This window comes from Sminthopsis crassicaudata, chromosome 4 (genome assembly GCF_048593235.1).
Source record: "Sminthopsis crassicaudata isolate SCR6 chromosome 4, ASM4859323v1, whole genome shotgun sequence".
NCBI classification, from domain to species: Eukaryota; Metazoa; Chordata; class Mammalia; order Dasyuromorphia; family Dasyuridae; genus Sminthopsis; species Sminthopsis crassicaudata.
In genome coordinates this window covers 182,807,674-182,829,934 of record NC_133620.1, presented here as the reverse complement: position 1 = coordinate 182,829,934, position 22,261 = coordinate 182,807,674, and the positions used below count along the sequence as shown (strand labels likewise).

Sequence of the window (22,261 nt, the reverse complement as noted above, 5' to 3'; positions counted from 1 at the left end):
GGGGAGCTATTATGTGTGTACTATTATGATCTCCATGTTATGGGTGAGGAAATTAAGGCAGAAATTAAATGACCAGCCCAGGATGTTAGAGGCCAGATTTGAACTCAAGTCTTTCTGATTTCAAGCGTGGCACTCTATTATAAGATATACACAACCAAGTATCATTTCCTGAGGAAGTGGACGTTACTGAAAACAAAACAAGAAGTTACCTTAAGGTATTAATATATCTTTTCTTTGTAGTCTGGTCCCTCAGCTTATTTGACCTGTGGACTTGTTGGAGAAACTCTTGAGAAATCCTCCAACAAAGCACATGTGTAATGCCATTTCCATCCATAGAATACAAATTCCTTGAAGGCAGGAGCCGATTCACTTTTCATCTTTGCATCCCCAACTAGCTCTGTGCTCAGCATTTAATTAGAACTAGTGATAACTTAGTATCTCTCAATTTAACTGACTAAATACTTGTTTTGTGGTACTCAGTCCTCCCCCTCTCCCTTTAGTTTTCTGTATCTTAATAAACTTAAGAGTACTTAATCATTTGCTCAACTGTATGGTATCACTGATTTATCCAGCAAGTCATAAGTGATAGCTTCACATTTTTATCCAAAGATATTTTATCAGTTGTGCTGTCCAGGAGAGAATGAGCTTTTTCACCTTAGCATTATCCACCCCTCTACAACCATAACACGATCATCTTACAAAGAATCATTGTTTCATGAATGTTTATTGATTTATTTCTCACTGGTTTAAGCTTCTTATCTACAGTGGTTACTACTTCTTGTGTCTCCTTGTACAACATAATGGTTATAGTATTTTTGGATGAAAATGTTAAATAACCACTTATTAGATGAATCAACAGATGTGAAATTGGCCCAATTTTGGTCCTTAATTTTTGTTTTGGGACATCACCTGGTGTAAAGGTCACTATTGCATTCTCAGAAACTAGTGAGGATACAGTAGGGACTGAATACTGCTAATAGTCAGAAAGACTATCAATCACATCCTGGTTTTGACAGATATCAACTATGTGACCAAAGGCTTTAACCTTTCAGTGACTCAAAACACTCTACAGGACATTAAGTTGCAAGTTGTTGTTAATATGCATTGGTGGCATGGATTTCTAAACCAGAAAATCCTTACAGATCTGGAGCAATAAAAAAGTTAAATTTATCACTGCTTCAAGATAGCAATATTGTCCCTGTTCTAGCAGAGTGAACAGAGATTTCCCACAGGGAACAACCTATATTCTTTAAGAAAAATGAATATTTTCAACCAAAAATGGAAAATAACCAATATACTCCCAAATTAGTCTACTATGATTAGTGCTACTAAGGTTATCAGGGAGAAGAGAAATATATCATAAATGTGCATAAAAAACAATATAGTCAAGACCAACATACATGTCATAATGAAAGAATTACAAAGTTCAAATTACAAATGCATTAACCTTAACTTGTATGTGGGCCTGTTTTTATTTTTAGCTGGCAGACAAGAGAAACAAATGCTCAAATTCAAATGCCTGGTCTATTAGCCAAACAAATTGAAATTCTTTACAAATATGAGCACAGTTTTGGGAAGCATTATGCATTTTGTTATCCGACTCTCCTTCTGTAGATCTGTGAGGCACAGATGACTATTTCTGGTGGGGGACGAAGGTAGAGATAAGGGCAATCGAGGAAAATGGGAAGGACAAACTTGTGGCAAAAAAAAAATTTAAAAATGATTTTATAATAACTTTTAGATTTCAACAAGACCATTATGTTTGTTATTGTTCTTCTTCAAATTTTAGTTACTATTTTACTTATTATGCTATACCTAAAGTTCTACCAGTCTTCAATTCATTGGGTATGTATCAATGGCTTAGAGGATGAATTCCCCTAAGAATTTTATGTGACATATAAACATTTACAATAAAAGTTTCTTTCATATGCTAAAACGTTAGCACTGGAGAGAAATGATTCATATGTCAACATAAGTTAAGTAATAATAAATGCATCAATTTAAACTAACTCTTAAAGTGTAAATCATAACGATTCTGCAACACGTGGCTCATTGGCTGCCATTAACTTGATTGATGGTATCTTTAAAATTTTCCATTTAAAAATAAGAGGATTTTAAGTATCATGTTATCCAAATGTCACATTACATAACCAACACTGCATCTGTTTTCAAAATTTGAGCTTTTCATTCTTCTAGGGGACCATAAACAGAACTATAAGTGAATTCCTTGTTAAGTATTAGCACTAGATTACTGAAATATTACACAATTACGCACTCTTTTTATTAGGGAAGAATTTTTTTTAAGTATTAATCAAATAAAAATAAATAGATTAAGAAGATTTTCTTTTTTTTTTTTTCTAATCCACATACACACAATGACTAACCAATACTGAAAAGAATCCATCAGTTTCCCTTTTTGAGGGCAATGCTAAAGCTGCTAATTATTTGATAATTTAAATGCTTTCAAAGATATTCTAAAAGCACATTTCAATACAGCTAAAACATATTTTCCAGCAAGAAGTCTTCTCTGGACTTCTGATTTTACTCGTATATCTATCAATGATCATCATTAGCAATTTACCTCAGAATCATAGGACCTTAAATATGATCTAGCTCAACCCCTTAATTTTACAGGTAAGGAAAATTCAGGCATAGAGAGATTAACTGGTTTATTTAAAATAATTTAGGCAGTAAGTGACATTGCCTTGCCTTCCCAGCTTCTTCAAGTAGAATACCTGAAGTGGGAGGGAGGGAGGAAGGAAGGAAGGGAGAAAGGGAAGGAGGAGGGGAGAGAAAGAGAGGAAAGGAAGAAGGGAGGAAGGGGCAGCTAGGTGTTATAGTAAATAGAGCACGAGCTGAGTTTAAATCTGACTTCAGACACTTCATTCACACTTCCTAGCTGTGAGACCCTGGGCAAGTCACTTAATTCCAACTGCCTCAGCAAAAAAAAAAAAAAAAAATTAAAAAAAAATAATAATAATAATAAAGCAAAGAAATTGTACCATTTTACAAATACCTATGAAATAAATGCATGATAACATTCCACACACCATCATTCTATTAAAAAAAAAAAAATAAGTGGGTACATGCTAAGGCACTCTTTTTAGATGCTAGATGGTAAAGGCACTCAACTTATTCATCTGTAAAATGGTAATTATTTCCTAGGGTTGTTGTGAGGATTAGATGAGAAGTTTATAAAATCATTTTGCCAACATATAAATACTATTTCTAATAATAATAATTATCCTATTATCTATACGAATTAAGCAGGCTTAGTTCTTGATTTAAAATTTAAACTCTAAAATGGGAAAAATGTATACATATATAAAAGGCAATTATAGATATAGACATACGTATAAGCGCAGGCATTGGTAAAGATTTCTGAAGTGAGCATAAAGCCTTGGCAAACTTCTCTAGCTTCAAGCTTTACACAAGTCACCTTGTCTAGGAAATTTTGGTTTTCTCATCTGTAAAATGGGAATTATAATCTTGCTTACTTTCAAAGAAATATATTTTAAAGCCTTTAAAACTATTTAAAGTCTTTTCATTTGTTGGAAGGACATCAAATACAAAGAAGTCAGATGAGCCAGTCTTCTGAATTATTATTTAGTACCATTCAAAATCAAATGAAAGGTGGACATCCTTTAAAAAGGGCCTTTATTAAAATTAGAGATTTCCACATAGAAACTTCACTTGTATCTGATTCTTTATGACCCCATTTGGGATTTTCTTGGCAAAAATTCTGGAGTGGTTTTCCATTTCCTCTTCCAACACATTTTACAGATGAGAAAACTGAGGCAAATAGAGTTAAGTGACTTTCACAGGGTCTCACAGCTAATAAATGTCTGAGGTTGGATTTAAATTCAGGTCTTCCTGACCATAGGCCTAGTGTTCCAGCCACTGTACCATTTAGCTGCCCCTAATAGGTTCACATTTTTCATTAATGTCCTATAAAGGCCAGCTACGTGGCTTGGAATCAGGAAGACTTCTCTTCCTGTATTTAAATCTAGTCCCAGACACTTCCTAACCCTGTTAGGGACCTCAGTTCTTTATCTTCACTATCTTTGCCAAGAAAACCTCAAATGGGGTCCTGAAGAGTTATACTTGACTAAAACAACTGAACAAACACTCTATGTTTAACTCAGAAGAGAGTTCCTTGGGTAGCCACATTGACTTCTTTCTTTACATGTTTTTCCCCTTGTCTCTTAAGCTTAAGGGAAGTAATCTGTGATGCAGAATGAAGAATTTCTTTTTTAGAGCCTCAAAGCCATTCTGAGGTCACTGGCTTACAAATAAATCCTCTGAATTTTTTTCTCTACTTTTCTAAGATCTAGGCTATGTTTTATTTGCTACCACAAGCTCTAAACTGCTAGAACTGTTTCCTCCTAAGATCTTTTCTTTTCCATATGCTTTGCCAGTTCTTCCTTTTGGGTCAAAATTAAATCCAGATTAGTAGTTTCTTTCTGAGAAGAAACTGTCAGTAAGGCAAATTACAAATTTATCAGATGGCTCTGCTTTTAGTGGAATGAGACTTTCAGCAGATGGGCAGACATTTGGAAGTCATCCATCATGACTATAGCTTGCCCTGTGCCAGTTTTGTGATCTCCATTAGAAAAGATTCATCCATATCTCCAGGCAGTTTATTCTATATACCCACAACAACAGGATTTCTACTTTTTTATTTTATCTATACCACATTTCTACTTCCAAGCTTGTGAATTATCATTATGTAAAGAGAGACCTTAATGTATGATGCTACTCCTATATTAGATCTTGCTCAATCTAGGTTTTTAAAAACCTAGGTTAAAAAAAAGTAGGCCTGTCTCTCTAATATATTCTTTCCAAATCTTCTTGAGACACAGATACACATTTTACTAACTTGCATAGAACGTTTCAGTGTCTCCCTATGACACCTAGGATAAAATATAAATTGTTTATAAAACAAGTAATTATTGCATCCCAGTCACCAGTTTCCAATCTCAGATATTAAACTCTTTATTTGAAAATTTCATAGCTTCTCGGAGGCAGAGGTGAGAAAGTGGGCTTGGAAAGCTCCCATACCGAAGGTGCTACTCATCACTGAATGACTCATATCAGTATAAATTTGGCATCAGCAGACTTTTATTAAGTGCTTATTATATGCCAGACACTGTGCTAAGAGCTATGGATACAAAGAAAGACAAAAGATAATTTCTGCTCTAAAGGAGCTCAGTTGAATGAAGAAGAAAGCATGCAAATAACTATGTACAAGAAAACTATATAGTAATTATAACTTGCATTATAGTATCTTAAGGATTAAAAATAACATGCTTTGATTTTTTGATCATTTTATGTTCACAACAATCCAGGTAAGTAATTGTTATTATCATTTTATAGATGAAACTGAGACAGAGAATAAGTGACTTACTGGGGGGAGGGGGAGAGAAAGGAGGGGAGAAAGGAGAGGAGAAAGGAGGGGAGTGTGTCACAGATAGTTAACAATCCCCTTACCTAACTACTTGCCTTTCCTTATGTATATGAAAAAAAGTGATAATCAGAGGAAAAGCACTAGAATTCAGTAGAATCAAGAAAGAGTTTCAATAGAAAAGGGGATATTAACTGGGACTTAATATAACACCAAAATTAAGAAAATGAAGAAAAATTAAGAGGCAGGAATAAGGAGAGAGATTAGCAACTAAGTATGAAACCTTCCCTACTATGTTCTATACAATCTAAGTAAATGGTACACTTTTGGGTCAAGTTTTGTCAAAGATTAATGGCTGGTATCCGTCCAAAGGGCAAGTAATATGAACAAAAAAGACATTTAAAACCAATACCCTTCACTCCATGAAAAAGAAAGCTTTTAAAATAAAAGTAAAGTTATTGCCTTTGGAAAGTTCAGATCCTTCTACCAAAAAAAATGTGCTTATTCTTTTAGTGGTGAGTCAGCAACACTTTTTCTCTGAATCCATTGAATGTTGTTTTTTTTTTTTTCTCTGAACCCATTAGCACTGCTAAGAATTAACAGAATTCTACTAGGCCTTTTTTCTTAATGTTAGATCTTAATATCTAAATTACCTTTTAACTAGTTCTTTAAAACCCTATCTAAATTTCATGTTTTTTGTTCTACAAACAATCTTCTCTCAAGAGTGGTTAAAAAAAAAACAAACAAACCCTCAAAATATTCTAAGATTATTGTGCACCCATGTACATTCTGTACTTTGGGTTGTCTTACTGAAGGCTTGTTTTGAATATAACTCTTTGGAATGGAGAAATCCTCTTACTATTAACAGTATGAAGCTTTTTAAACTGCTTTTGATAATCCAAAGTCCATAGAGCTTGATTTGAGAATGCTGAATGGATTTCAGCCCCATCTGTTTTCTTAAGCTCTGTGCCCCCTCATTTGCATATGTGCTGGGAGTAATATTGACTTCCACCTAACATTTAATAGATATAGTGGTAAATAAACAAGCTTTTAAAGGAGAGATCTATAGATAGACCATAATGAAGGAAATTCAATTATCACTAAGTAAGGTAATTTTCTTCATGAAACAGATGTTGAAAAGAAATTTTTTTAAGGTGACTTTGAAGATTTTACAGGCTAGTAAACTACTCCTTTAAATACAATGACTCAAGAGACATCCTCACTCACCTGCTAGTCACTCAGCAACCCAACAAGATTCATGTATACTAAATTCACATACTACTTCTATTATTTAAGAAAAAGACACCTCCCCCAAAAGAAATATTTGATAGGGAAACAATATGGGAATTGAACAGTTTTGAGCTTGGAACTTAAAGTATTTCTATTCAAGAATGTTTAAGTACAGGCACATCCTACCTAATCTTGTTAATTAGTTCTCTCAAGGTTAGAATTCAACAAAGAAGGGTTAGTTTATAAGAAACAAGGGCAGAAATAAGAGAATAAGCTGATTGAATTGAGGTTTTAGGAATTCAGAGGCTAGCTCAGATCATCAATCCCTATCTACTTTGTATCTTAGTCAAGCTACTAGAGGATTACATGATAGGGCAATATTATATAGCGTATACCTGAATTAAAATCTTGATCTGTAAACTCTAATATTACTCAATAAACCGAAAGGAAAAAAGATGGACTAACACTGTGTGTTTTTCCAAAAATGTTGCTAGTCTTTCTACCAATTATACCCACTTTGAGAGGAGAACATCATTCCAGAGATTGCATTTTAAAGTGGACTGCCACGACACAAAAATCATAATTGTATAAAGAGATTAATTATTAGAATGCTGGAACTAAAAGTTACCTCTGAGGTTATCTAGTCCAAGTATATCATTTAACAAATGAAAAAGTAGAGGATGACAGAAATGACTCAAGCTAGATTATATGGTTAGTGGTAGAATCAAGACTTAAATCCCTATGCCTTAACTTCCAAGTTAGAGGCCTAGAAATGATTGTTCCTGTGTCATCTGCCTGGACAGTGAAAGAACCATGAAGAGAATACATAAAATGGCAGGAAGTAAGACATGCCTTTGCTAGGTTCGCAGTGACAGACTGCCAGTAATATACTTATACCAAGTTATCACGATCTGAAATGACACTTTATAGATTCTACAACAGGGGAACAGCACAGTAAGCATAGGTGGACATATCATACTACTGCTACATCTTATTTGTTTAGCTCTATGGAGACAAATAAGGAGCATAAACATTTCCCTCTGTGGGGACTAGAACATGAAATAACTCAAATCAGCACAGGCTGTTAACTTTGAGTCTAAAACTCTGAGTAGTATCCCCTGAGAGTTCAAATGAGGGGAGGGGGATGGGGGAATGGCAAGGAACAAGGACAGGCATGCCTCCCAGCAGCTCAAAACAGTTGCTCTTTCCACACAGATAAGCTCAGGGTTATCTGCCTTTAGCCAGCTTTGTTCATATCCTGTTAACTTTATCTTTACCTTCTTATTTAGACTTTGTGCTCCTTGATGGGACTCTCTGTTAAAGTCTCTTTCTCCCTACTCAGGAGATTGGCTGATTCTGAATATTTTGCCTTCTAGTTCCTAATACTGGAAAGCCTTGTTCCATCATCCCACTAATATAATTGTTATATGTCCTCTTCTCAAACACTTTGGGGTCAGTCAATTTTCAGTAGAGGGAAGTTTGAAGCCAAATGATAGAGCAGGACAGACAGGCATTTAAATAATTAAATAATCCATCATTCATTTCTGATGTTGCTGTTAAGTTTCATGCCATATGGCTAGAACCTAAACTTCCTTCTTTTTCTATTCTAAGTGAAGAACATAGAAAAAATAAATAGTAAGTATCCACATTCCAAATTTTTATTCAAGTCTGCAATAACTTATTAAAGTGCTGTCAACATTTAGTAGATTTATGAGCAATTCCTAAGTGCTTTTTGGATTTCTCTAATTACATAAAAGCATACCAAATCTATTGTTATACCTTCAATTCAGATCTGTTAATATGACTATTATATCTTAGCTTCATTTTGAGTGATGAAGTATCACATTTTTCTTTATATTTGCTGATTGGAAAATATGTTTCAAGAACTGAAAGAATTATCATGCAGAGATTCTACTTTTTTTTTTCATACTGAGCTGGGGGTTTCTATGTTATTTATGCTCATTTAGCACCATTATCCACATTTAATTTAAAACTTGAAAGAGCTGAATGCAGACCTTAGTAAGGGCAATATTCTACCTCAACTGCACATCTGCATAGCACCAAGAACTTTTTACATTGTACTTGACATTAAGATCACTTTAAAATAGAAAGAGATGAAAATTGAAAGGACATCAGGGACTTAATATTCTAATGATTTTACTGTCAGTTGTTCTCATAAAAATAAAAAGCACTGTAGTTAATCTATAAGGAATAAGAAAAAGGGAAGAAGAAAATAGGGAAGTAAGCAACAAAGATAATTCAACAACAACAACAATAAATTATAAAAGGAACTAGCAAAGACCAAAATCAGCTGTTCATAGGAGGTGTATAGGACCCTGTTTGTCTCATGTGTAGAGTTGTTCTCTACAGAAAATGATTTCATATTCTAATATCTTTATCTAGCTACAGAAGGCAGTTATTTTATCAATGGTGCAAAGAACATTAAATAACAAACAGAAGCATGCTAGTATGTATACCAGTATTGTTTCTATCCAGACTCTGATGAGAATAAAATATTAGTAATAATGGTAATTATAATAACACTTCACATTTATATAGCATACCATAGTCACAAAGTTATATGTTATTTTAGTTTCTATGTTTCTTGCAACCTAACAACAGTTTGAGAAAAAAACAGCAATGTCGTTTACACTAAGAGAGGGGTAGGAAAACCAAGTTATGGAAGACAATTTCTTATGTTCCATGACTGAGCCACTCTGTTGGTCAGTTTTATAACTGTTTTTCTTTGTTATATGAAGTATTTAGAGCAGTGTATATAGGGGAATTAAGAAATTATTCTAATGTAAATGTAAAAAACCCCAAAACTCATCAATAAAAGATTAAGAGGAAAAAGTGAAGGACCTGATCACTTTTACATAAAAACAAAACAAAAAACCTACTACACATTTCAATCACAATTTCTAGTTATTAATAAATTCAGAAATACTTTGAAGATTTGAGGAGTTCTGGTTTTTAAACAGAAATTACATTGTTTTGCTTTGTTCTTTGGAACCTAGCAATAAAGGATTATAAATTTGCAAAATTGTTCCTGAATGCATTTGGAATAAGTTGTGAACAGAAATGCAAATAAAACAAAATGGAATAAAATGATGGTCACAATTCTAGTGTATCACTAGCACTAATTCACCCAATAGAGTCCTTTTATATAAAGCCAGTGTTGACTCATGAGGAAACTTTACCAGAGAAGTTACCTGTTGTAGGTTGCCTTAGGAAAAGGAAGCCCTCATTCCCACTTGCAAACTACTCTTATTGGTATTCACATAAAATATAAAAATATAAACAACAACAAAAACAAAACTCAACTAGGATAGAGCTAAGATTATATGGTGAAAGAAACTTTGGATTGGGATTCAAAAGATGTGAGCCATATTCTTGAACCTGAGTAGATATGAGGCCTTAGGCAAGCTATTTATCTTTTCTTTGCAATTTCCATGCTTCCTCTTACCTATTCCCTCAACCAATGTATATAACCCTAACAGAGCCGATGAGAATATAAAGTTGGATTTTATGTGTGTTTATGTTGTGTTAATTAAGTCTAATAATCACTTAAATTTGATTTTCATTTCCTATATTAGAAAAAGATGTTTAAAGTTCAATTTAAATGATTGGTCAACTATCACTTCATTCTATGGCTCAAAACACTTGATAACATTGTTTTTTAAATCAAAATATTGTGTTTGTTGCTCAAATAAATGAATATATGTAATTAAATATTGTGTGATATTTTCTGTTTTTCAGTTCAACTGTAACAAGTACAAACAAGAAAATTAAATTAGGAAGCTACTATCTAATAACTAGCTGTTACATTTAAGTTATAGACCAAAATGAAATTAAAAACATTAATATAGGCTATCTCAAACCATAAGAGTCATGAATATTATTAACTTAGTAGTGTAAATAAATAATTAAGATAAAAATCAGCATAGGCATGTGGCAAATATCTACTTCATATCAAGTAACAATACCCATCTTTCCTCTTAAATCTGAAATTTTCATTTTTTTTTTCTCTTTTCTTTATTCTTGAACTTTTCCCACTGGAAATATAGCTAAAAGAAGAATGTGAAAGACTAAGCTAGAAAAAAAGTGAAATGGGAAAAAACAATTGTTGAATCTGAGGAGGAAAAACCCCAAACAAAACATACCTCTATTTTCTTGGATCTGGTTCATTCAAAGCAAGTATCCCTGAAGTCTAAGAAAGTACTGAAAAGTCTTGTTACTTCCTCGCATATTTTTGACCTGGCCAGCCCCATTATATCCTTAACTTGAGAAGTATGATCTCCCTGATCAATGCCCTAACACCACCAAATAAGATCAAGAAGTGATCAATTATACAAAAGTATAAATGGTTTCAGAATTCTAAGAAGGTCCATTAGAATCTCATTACTAGGAACTGTTGGGATAAAGTTTTCTTACATTTAACAAAATTTTTCAGTAATTTTCCATGCAAGTAAAAATATAGAATCCATGTCTACATGGAGATAAATATAGATCATAAGCCCTGGTTAAGGAATAAGCATGAATTTTGTCATTTTAAATGACTAGAAAGGATAATGATTTTTGTATCAATGAAATACAAGGTATTTTAAAATCTACTCCATGTGTTCCTATATCACTTTTCAATTATGATTAGTTACACTTACGAATAATTATGGAACATCAATATGTTGCAGTTTTAGGTCATTAACCATGGAAATTTAATTCCAAATACCACCAGCATTACTGTTTCCAATCATTATTTTTACCAAACTGAACCTTTTTAAATTAAAATACTAAATACTGAGCACATCATGTTCTCTGCATACAAAAATGACAATAATAAATAGAAAAAACTTTTTGCTAACCCTTATTAAATAGGGTATTTATTTAAAGCATGTATAAGGATAAATCTAAGCTCCAAGAAAATGTAGCAACAGACCTTAATATAAAATACAATAAGAAAATATTTAACATAATTAAGGTTGTGATCTAAATTATACTCTTCCAAATAACCAATTAGCATATATTTGTCATTTAATATGTTTAAAAAGTTTTAGTAAGATTGTTTACCCAAAATGACTATGGGAAAAATAAATTAAATGATATCAATTTTCAAATTTAGTTTTTATATCTTTTCTCATGCAGAGAATTTCACAAGAACTGGAACACTGCATTTGTATACAAATACTATTTTAAAGAATTACAAAATTGGGGCAGCTAGGTGGCGCAGTGGATAGAGCACCAGCCCTGAAGTCAGGAGGACCTGAGTTCAAATCTAGTCTCAAGACACTTAACACTTTCTGGCTGTGTGACCCTGGGCAAGTCACTTAACCCCAATTGCCTTAGCAAAAAATAAATTAATTACAAAGTCTATCAGTTTTGTCTTGATTTAAAATTCTCATAATCTTTTCTTAATATATACCATAAAGATGACAATGTGACAGACTGACAAAATTTAACAAAGCTGACACTAATAATTGCCACAAAAAAGCAATCCATGAAGATTTCTCTAATGGAAAAAAAAAAAAAAAAAATTACTGGATGATCAGAAAGCTATCTTGAAATTTATTTCCTTGTTGCTTAATTGTACTATTAAGTACAAATGTCTCAACTAAACTGTAACAAGTAAAACTAAATTAGTGGTAAGCAAGTACCAAATAAGGACTGGGGGCAGGGAAAAGGAGATGTAGCTGGAAAGGGATCATGTTGGCTTGAATGATGCCCTCACTTATCCTTCAGATAATTGATTTACTTCTAATTTTTATAAATTAGATTAATTAAACTTGTTTCCAGCTAGCTTACTTAATACCTTAACTATTAATTTGCCATTTTTTATCAATAAAGGAAGAGTTCAGGGGCAGTTAGGTGGCGCAGTGGATAGAGTACCAGCCTTGAATTCAGGAGGACCTGAGTTCAAATCCAGTCTCAGACACTTAACACTTCCTAGCTGTGTGACCCTGGGCAAGTCACTTAACCCCAGCCTAAAAAAAATAAAATAAAATAAAATAAAAAAATAAAGGAAGAGTTCATAAGACAAAATTTTAATATAACCAAATGATGCACAAATTAGCTTCATAATGCTGATAAACTTTTCTTACCATGTAAGTATATAAAGATCATCAGCTATATTAGCATACACATAAAATAAATATTTTTCTCTTATGTAACACACACACACACATATAATACATATATGGAATATATATCTCAAAAGAAAAAATGATAAGCAAATAGACAAAGACATTTCTTTTTTTAAACTAGGAGTTTACTGTACAACTTTAAATTACATTCAGAACTTTCTTTCTCCACAAACATAGAACTTGTAATTCCATACAGAAACCATTCCTAGTTTACCCTGCTTATTTTTAGATGTTTGAGAGTTCTCAGACAATCAAACTATATAATTGGTTGAATAGCCAATTGTTTTCTTTTCATTGAAGAACTACTAATTATCTGCACAGGTAAATATAGAATGCTTCTCCCAATCAGGTTTTGGTTATACAAATACAGGCATAATCTAGTTACAAAACTACTGAACATCAGATTTGAGAAAGAGCCCATAAGCCCTCTTAGATCAGTTCATGTCTACAATACCTGACTAGGAGTCATATAATCTTTGCTGAAACCTCAGAAATCACTGAAATCAAGATAAAGAAGCAGCTGGGCAATTGATAATGCTGGACTTGGAGGCAGGAAAACTGAGTTAAAATTCTGTCTCATATACTTATGTGTTGTATGGCCCATTTAATGTTTCTCAGAAACTTCGTTTCCTACTGTAAAATGGAGATGATCACATCAGCTACTCCACAGGGTTGTTATGGGGATCAAATAAAACATGTAAAGCACTTCGCAAACTGTAAAGTACTGTATAAATGTTCTTATTTTGAATAATGATAGTGATATTCATCATTATTTACTATCAGTATCTAATTTCTGACATGTCTAATTATTATAAAGATTCTCCTTATATCAAATCAAAATCTGCCTTTTTAGTCCTAGTTTTGCCCACTAAAGCCATCCATCTCCATCTCCATCTCTCTCTCTCTGTATGTATGTATGTATGTATGTATCACAGAACTTCAGATATTTAAGATTAATGATCATGCCCCCTTAAATTTTTTTAACCATTCTTTATGATATAGTTTTGAACCCCATCATCATTCTGGTTGTCCTCTGGATATGTCGTACAGGACTAAACATAGTACTCTATATGTGGCCTGATCAGTTCAGATGACAAGTCAGACAATCATTTCTATATTGTGTATTTTTTCAAAAGAAAAAGTCTAGTATTGCAACACTTGATTTTCTGGTTGTCCTATCAAAAAGTTAACCTGTTTTCAGTTTTGAGTCAATTAAAATTTTCAAATTTTTACCACATGAAATTCTAATTATGTTTTTTCTACCTTGTGGTTACCCAGTGATTTCCAAAAGTAACATGTAGAACTCTGTTACTCTTAACTGTCATCTTACTGATATAAGCATGCAATCTATTTTCTTTTTTTCTTATGCCAAAACAAAAAGCCTCCAAGCCATGGACAAAGCTATCTCCCTTACTATTATTTCCTCCTACTAGTATACCCTCTCAGTCAGGGCCAATACAACACAGAAAAAATAGGAAGAAAACACCTTTGTTATTCTATTTAAGAGGCAATTTTTCAGTCTCTCAGTTCCTCAATTGCAAAATAGAGATAATAACATCAACTACTCCACAGGATTGTTGTGGGAACATAATAAAATATGTAAAGCACTATATAAAAACTATTATTATGAATATTATCAACATTACTTCCTATAGATATGAAAATTTTAAATGGCTTCTTAGGAATACAATTCCTCATGTTAAGCAAAAGTAAAGAAAGCAAAGATCATATAAAAATACAAGGCTCAAGGAATGCTTTAAAAGGAGGAAGGTGATTTTTATTCAGGAAAGTACTATTTTTTTTTTTAAACCTAAACTGTCCCTTAAAAAAGACAAGCTGGCATCCAATTATTATGTTTCTTGCTTTTTTGTCCCGTGGAGACAGTTCAGGACTAAAGAAAATGTTTAGTTCTCTACTTGTCAATGTGAAAGGGAACTCCTAATTTTTGTAAATTTTTGTAAATTTTTATAAATAACTTAGACCATTCTAACAATCTTGCCAAAAAAAATTTATATAAAAGCAGTGGAACCCAAGGAACACCTGCTTATGAGTTTTGAAGAACATATGAATCTCACTTCTTTGCCAAACAAAAAGAATAGGATCACCAAACATAATTTGGTAGGAAAAAAGTAACATAAGGAAAAAATCATGACTAATGGAGCTCTTTGGGATAATCAGGAAGTAGCTAGATATCTACTTAGATATTAAAAATGCCTCTCTGAGAACAAGAGCTTGATAAAAATTGAGCCACTGTTGCAGATGGTAATATAAAGGATGAGAGTTCTGCTACCTATTTGATTTAGCATCTTTATAAGTGATCTTGAAATTTTATAGGCAACTATAAACTATATATAAACTATAAAAGTTCTTACAAACAATATATACTATATAAGCCCTTGATTTGTTAAGCTAAAAGTACATTTGGTCATCATTATAAAGGTAACTCAAAGCTTAAAAAAAAAAAAAAAAAAAAAAAAAAGCACTATATTGGCGGAAACTGGCATACCTTACAGACCTCGTGGTTAAAAGAAAATTTGCTTTTTTTTTTTTCCTGGAGCCTTTTAAGAGAAACAAAATGTAAACTTAGGGAAATGGTTTATTAGGACTCCAGTTTTTTTTTAGCAACAATAATAATCATTATACTAACAGCACTGAATGAAATAACAATCAACAGAACCTTTCAAAGAGAGGAAAAGGGAAATGTTTTAGTTTGCAATTTAGTAAATGGAGGAATTGTATTTTTCCCAAAGGTTCCATTCTTTATATTCCTTCCAATCAATTCCTTTATTTATCAAAACTGAGCTTCAGGTCAGAAAGTAGCTCTAAGGCTTAAAGTATTGCCTTTAATACTGACACAAGTTCCTTTGGGCACTAATGACTGCCTACTAAGAAATGCTTTATGATGACTAAATGTAACAATAAAAATATATCAATCAATAAAGAAGGTGCATCAATTAGATATATCAGGTGTAATAGATATGGTACTTGGCCTGGAGTCAGAAAGACTGGAATATCTAGTCTCACTTACTGTGTGTCCCTGGGCAAGTCATTTCACCTTTGTTGTCTAGGCTTTTCTCAACAGTATAGAAATAACGTTGAGAACTAAATGAAATTACATTTTTAAAAAGCACTTAGCATGGCATCTATAACATAGAAGACACTATATAAATGTTTATTCCCTTCTCTACTATTCCCCCAAATACTTACTAGCAATTTGCACTATTATCCCTTTCTTCCTAAATACCACTCTCTCCCCCAGTTATACTTATCAAATATTTATGAGAAATGAGAGCACCAGATAAGTAATTCCATGCAAACTTCATACACTGTACTTCATATAAAGGAAATGGAATAGGTTACCAAAAATGAAATGAATTGCAAAAAAGTTGAAATTACAATAAAATGCAATGTATTCTGTTTTATTGTCTCTTGAACCGTTTTGTCCTGTTTTTCTCTCTCTTCCTCTTCCTCTACCCAGCTCCCCCTCCCCACATGCACACATTCGTGCGAGATCGAGTGCACGCGAACACACACACACACACACACACACACACACACACACACACACAAGCACACACTTTATCTTACCTCTTCTCCAGTGAGATAGTAAGCTGAGAGAAGTCCACCAACAAAACGTATATTCACTTCAAAAACTGAAATTTCCGCATTCTAAGGGAAAAAATACATGAGTTTAAACAAAGAAAAATAAATAGCTTTGCTATTTGCTTTGTTCTGATATAATAACAGCCAAATGCTTTTTAAATATGAGATAATACAAAAATAATTCATATCTATTTCTGAGGGTGAAAAAATATTCTTCAATGAATCAAAATAAAAATATTTTTAAAAGCCCCAAGTCGCAATATTTTTCATAGTAATAGATAATCTACTGATTGTATTTCTCTGTTAAGGAAATTTAATTGGGCTAGCAATTTTACTTTCCTTTTTGCACATTTCCCTAAAACTGTTGTTTACTTTTTATTTTAAAAAATCCTTTTCAAATTCAAAAGCCTAAGGCTTTGGCTCCAGGATCAGAATATCCTCTTCATTTCTAATTGATATTTTCTCAAACTATCCTTTATCCATTCTACAGTCTGCTTACATTATTAAGCATGTCTACTAATCCTCTTGTAAGTTAAAACTTTTCATTAACTTTTCTTTCTATATATTAAGCTTAATTTACAAGCACAGGTTTATTCTCTATTGTTATTAGCCTTCTAATCACTTTGCTCATAGTGATAGGCAGGTTCATATATAAGAAAGCATACTAAAAATACTAAGCCTATCAGATAGTTTTTGCTGGTATATATTAAGTTTAACATAAAATATATATATATATAAATTAAGGCTCTTTAGTTAACTTTTTAAAATTGTGTTTTATCATCTGTAACAAAGCCCGTTTAGAATATGATCAAGAATATAATATGTAAAACCAAATTTTCTTAAAGTATATCACTTGAGTTAAGAACATATTATATGAATGTATGAAAAGCTTTTAATATGTATGTGAAAGCTTTTAATATCATGAAATTCTACGTAGAAAAAGCTGGAAATGAATTTGTAGTTGTTCTTCAAAATCTAAGATTTTAATGAGCATTTTATACTATTTTAGAAAACATTTAACATTCCTATGTATTATGTGAGGGTACACTAGTGAATAACAATGCTTACAGAACTGCCCAAATGGGTGGCTCATTTTCATATTCTCAGCACAAAGTAGCCCAACACAAAGTATGTACTCAATAGTGAGTTTTTCAACATATGCTATGAAAATAGCAAAATTTAAAATTTGATTTGTCTTTACTTTTAAAAATATAAAAAAGCTGGAACAAAATAGAAGTCCAAATGATCCTATTGCATATATGGAGCTACAAATGTAATATGTTTGGTTTTCTATCTGGAATCCCCTTCCAGATTAGGAAAGAAAAAAACTCTTATCTTTAAATGAAATTAAAATTTCTCTGATTTCAGGTTAGCGAATGTTTTCTCCTGACTTTACAAATGAAAGAAAAGACAGCTTAGTCTAAAATCACTTGGCTTATATGTCAGTATCAGACCTTGGAATTGAAACTAGGAGCAATACCAGCTCTTTAAAAGTGAATTAGGGTCTATAAGTGAAACAACTACATACAGCTCTGAAAGAGGACACTCCCAAATTCCTAGAAAACATTTTTTTAAACTTCTCTTCCAAACAAGATGCAAGAGACAGTGTCCTAGCTATTATGTTTTTTTCCCTGGGTCCCACCTTGTAAATGAAATAGGTAAAGGTTATGGGAATTGATGAAGTCTATGAAAGACATTAAATTTATAGAGAAAAAGGCCCTTAGAATCCAGATTTATTCAACCTGAGCTATCATGAATAATTTATAATAATATGAAAATACCATCACAGTAGAAGGGGGGGAGAGCTGAATATGGTATTCATTTCTATCACTCACCTACTCCTAAGATCTTTGGTTTCATTTTAACTCTATCTCAAGTTTCCTTGTTTAGCAAATGAAAGAGCTATAAGGGTTAAACAAAATATCTTCTAAGTGACCTGACAGCTCTGATCTTATTATGATCCACCCTCAGCATTTTACAGCTGGAAAAACTAGGACAATTAAAATGATTTGTCTAAGGTCATATACCTACTTGGTGGAATATAATATAGATGTCTCAAATCTGACAGAGAGAAAGTAAAGTGCTAAATAAACTTGGAGTCGGGAGAGTTAGGCTTATTTCACTATATTGCTCTAAGAACTGTTCTTTTTTGGTATTGTTCTAGACTTGTGATTTCCTCACTTTGGGAGATTGTTAGTGTGGAAATTTTCTCCATTGGTTTAGGGCATCAAGTATAATTAAAATTTTAGAGAACTGTCTGAGAAGAGAGTAACTTGCCATGGTTGGCTAGATGTTATATATGGGTCAGAGGCAGATCATGAATTCAGGTTTCCTTCAATCCAAGGGCTAGCCCATAACTCACTATGTCATTGAATCTCTCAAGAACTAATTAAACCAATTAATTAAAATTGATGAAAACTTATGAATAAAAATAATATATCAAACAAAACCTAAAGATAATGTGAAATTTCTCACTCAGTATCCAAATTAGCAAAAGAATTATACTTAATAGAAATGTATAAGTTGAGTTCTAGCTGACTTACATAAAATCCTCCAAAATGGAAGCAATGTGTAATTCTTGCTATCATAATGAAATATATAGCCTTAGTTTTGTTTTGCATAGAGTTTTCTTCTCTGAATATTAGTTTTTAGAAATAATGAATGTTTAGTATAGTATGTTATTATCATAATTCCTAATCACAAAGTACTTTTATAATCATTCAGAGAAGCATTATAAGAAGTATCAGATGATGAAACAAATCCTGAAAGATAAATAACTCATCAAAGTAACAAGAGTAAATCTCAGAGTCAGGACCTCCTAGTTCAAATTTAATGATTTTTCTCTTATTCTATGGAACACTAATAAATATCTAAATGTTTCAAGAAAATGCAGTGATTTATCCCAGTGAAATAAATGTAAGTAATTCTGAGACAGTTATGCCAATTCTTTGAAACAATTACATAAACTTCTCTTTTTTTTAAACTCTCAGTACTAGAAAATCATATGATTTATTTTTATCAATAGTGGTTATGAGCAAATCTTAAACAGAATAATTAGCAGGAAATTATAACTACTTTCCATTCTATATTATAGGAAAGAAGACAGGTTTGGAGTCAGGATACTTGGCTTCTGGTTATGCTGCAAATTATATGACTCTGGTCAGTCAGTTAATTTTTCTGAAACTCAGGTTCCTCATTTGTAAAAATTTTAAAATTCCTTCTATTTCTTAACTCACAAGAGTATTGTAGAAATAGTACTATGTAAGCTCTAAAGTGCAATAAAAATATAAGCTATAATTATGAACTGCTAAGGCTAAATAAAGTAAATAATCACCAGATAATCACTCTTTGGTGATGAGCCTGTCTGTATTAGTTATGAGGTCCAATATCTAATTGGTTGGTTGGGAGGCCTGTTTTCAGAGCTTTTTAGTTTGGTAGGATCTGCCATAGCTGGCCCTCTATTAGCATAGGCCTTTGAATATCCCTCTGTAGCCCTATGAATCAAAATAATCTTTTATTATCTTCACAAAGCTAAGGTAGTAATCAAAACACTGTGTAACATGTACAGAATTACAATCATGGCCATCAGCTGCTTGGAGAATTTACTAAATTAAAAAAAAAATTTTGACAGGCAATAGCATACACAAGTGATTTTAGGAATGAAACCTTTTTTTTTTCCACACTAACAATTTTATCTAAACATCTATCTTCTGATCAACCATGTAATTTATAGTTATCTTTTACATAAAAATAACTAAATTATATAGACTTATGAGTTATGAGGCCTTTAAATAATTATAGAACCTCTATTTCTCCATGTTGCCACCATAGTGTGCTAGATTCATCTCATGTTTAGTAATTACTTCAAGTCTGTAAAGACAGATTTGTATTCATGTTTCTTTACTTCACTAAATCTGTGACTTGACTGATATGAGTACTCATTCCATCGATGGATACTGTGATCCATCTATAGCTTTCATATCTTGCATAATTCTTGCCCTTGTTCCCCCCCTTAGGTAATCCCCAGGGGAATCTAGTCAAGATATCATAGGCTTATTTTGTTCTGGGGAAAGCAATGCAGCTCTCAGGCTATGTATCTAGTCTCACAATCTGTTCTAATGATGTGTCCTCATTTCCCTTACACTATACAAATCATTCAGTGGGGAAGACAACAGACAGACAAATATATACAAAGTCTATACATAATTAGGAAATAATTAACAAAAGGAAAGCATAAGAAAGACTTCCAGTAAAAGACAGGTTTTTAGTTAGAATGTCAAGGAAACCAGGGAAGCAAGTAGGCAAAAGGAGAGCATCCTAGGAAAGGGGGAACAGTCAAAAATAAAATGCCCATAGCTAAGACATGGAGTATCCTGTCTTTGGAAAAGCAGGGAGGCTGGCATCAATAGATTGTATAATATGTGATGGGAAAGTAAGTTGTAAGAAGACTGGAAAGATAGGAAAAGCCTACAATATGAAGGTCTTTGAATGCAAAGCAGAGAACTTTTTATTTGATTCTAGAAGTGATAGAGAGCCCCTAAAATTTTTGGAGTAAGGAAATGACATGGCTAGATCTGTGCTTTAGAAAAATCACTTTAGTAACTTAATGGAATGAGGGAGAGACTTGAGAAAGATAGATCCACTTTGCTTAGGATGTAATAAATGCTTGTTGAGTGATTCATGACTTTCAGATATGCAAAAATATAATGCAAAATTATATATACACATAAAATAATACAAAATACATATGCAAAATTGCATAATGCAAAAAGATCAAGATAATAAGTAGCATATTTACATTTTTTAAAAGGATGGATTTGTGCTGGATAAGAGCTTGTAATTATTAAAAAGCACTGAACAGTTTCCCAAATACAACCTAGCTTGCTTTCTTTTTGCTACTAATGTCTAGTAGCAGCTTATTTGTTCATCTGTTTCAGATATATAAGTGTATCAGCTTGATAGACTGGTCATTCAACTACATATAACCTGGACAATGAGCATCTTTTAGCCATTTGTTTCCTAACGAATGGACTGCAAGGCCAGCCTTTTTAAAAGTAACCACAGATTGTTCTGGGACTCCAATACAACTTACTTTATTTTGCATACCTTTTTCTTTTCTATAATTATACAATTATAGGTACTCATCTCTAAATAATATGTAGGCCCAATCTTTAAAATTTTTATTTAATGTTTTCTTCCAACAACCTAAAAGGCTTTGAATAAATAATTTAATGTCATTATTCTAGTTAAATTAAAATAGTAATACTATTAAAACATCTAGATGGCACAGTGATAGAGCACTAGACTCTAAATAAAGACTATAGTTCAAATCTTCCCTCAGAAATTTCTTAGTGTGATCCTGAGCAAGGTGCTTAACCTCCTTCAGACTCAGTTTCCTTATCTGTAAAGTGGGGGTAATCACATTTTCTTCTCAGGGTTGTTATGAATATCAAAAGAAATAGTATTTGCAACATGATTTGAAAACCTTGACATGTTTTATAAATGCCATTATTATTCTCATTTACATCTAATAGGAATACTAGCATTTTGTATTTTAGGAGGAAGGGGTAAAACGGAAGGAGGAAGAATTTAACAAAAATCACATAAGAGACTTACCCAAATAATTTTAGGATTTTTTCTCATTACTAATGTGTAGTTAAGAGGTAGAGGGCTGAATTTGGAGTCAAGATTTTTATTCAAATCTATGCCCTGACATTTACTGGCTTGTGACCATGAATGAAACACTTAAATCTTTGTGCCTCAAGCAATTCCTTAGGTAAGAAGTTTGAGAAGTACCCGCCTCTGCACAGATAAAATCATAAACACTTCAAGTGTTGCATGCACAGAACATAGGGAGAATGTTTATATATATTTACTGTTTCTAAGA

The 22,261-nt window shown here is 32.4% G+C and overlaps 1 protein-coding gene across 3 annotated transcripts in view; it reads right to left on the bottom strand.

Moving 5' to 3' along the window:
• MAN1A1 (mannosidase alpha class 1A member 1) overlaps positions 1-22,261 on the bottom strand; it is a 166,940-nt gene that overhangs the window by 79,872 nt on the left and 64,807 nt on the right. For all 3 annotated transcript variants that reach the window (XM_074309988.1, XM_074309989.1, XM_074309987.1), the window contains one exon: positions 16,360-16,440. In XM_074309988.1, coding sequence (XP_074166089.1) covers positions 16,360-16,440 — 81 coding nt within the window. The remainder of the gene's footprint in view (positions 1-16,359; positions 16,441-22,261) is intronic.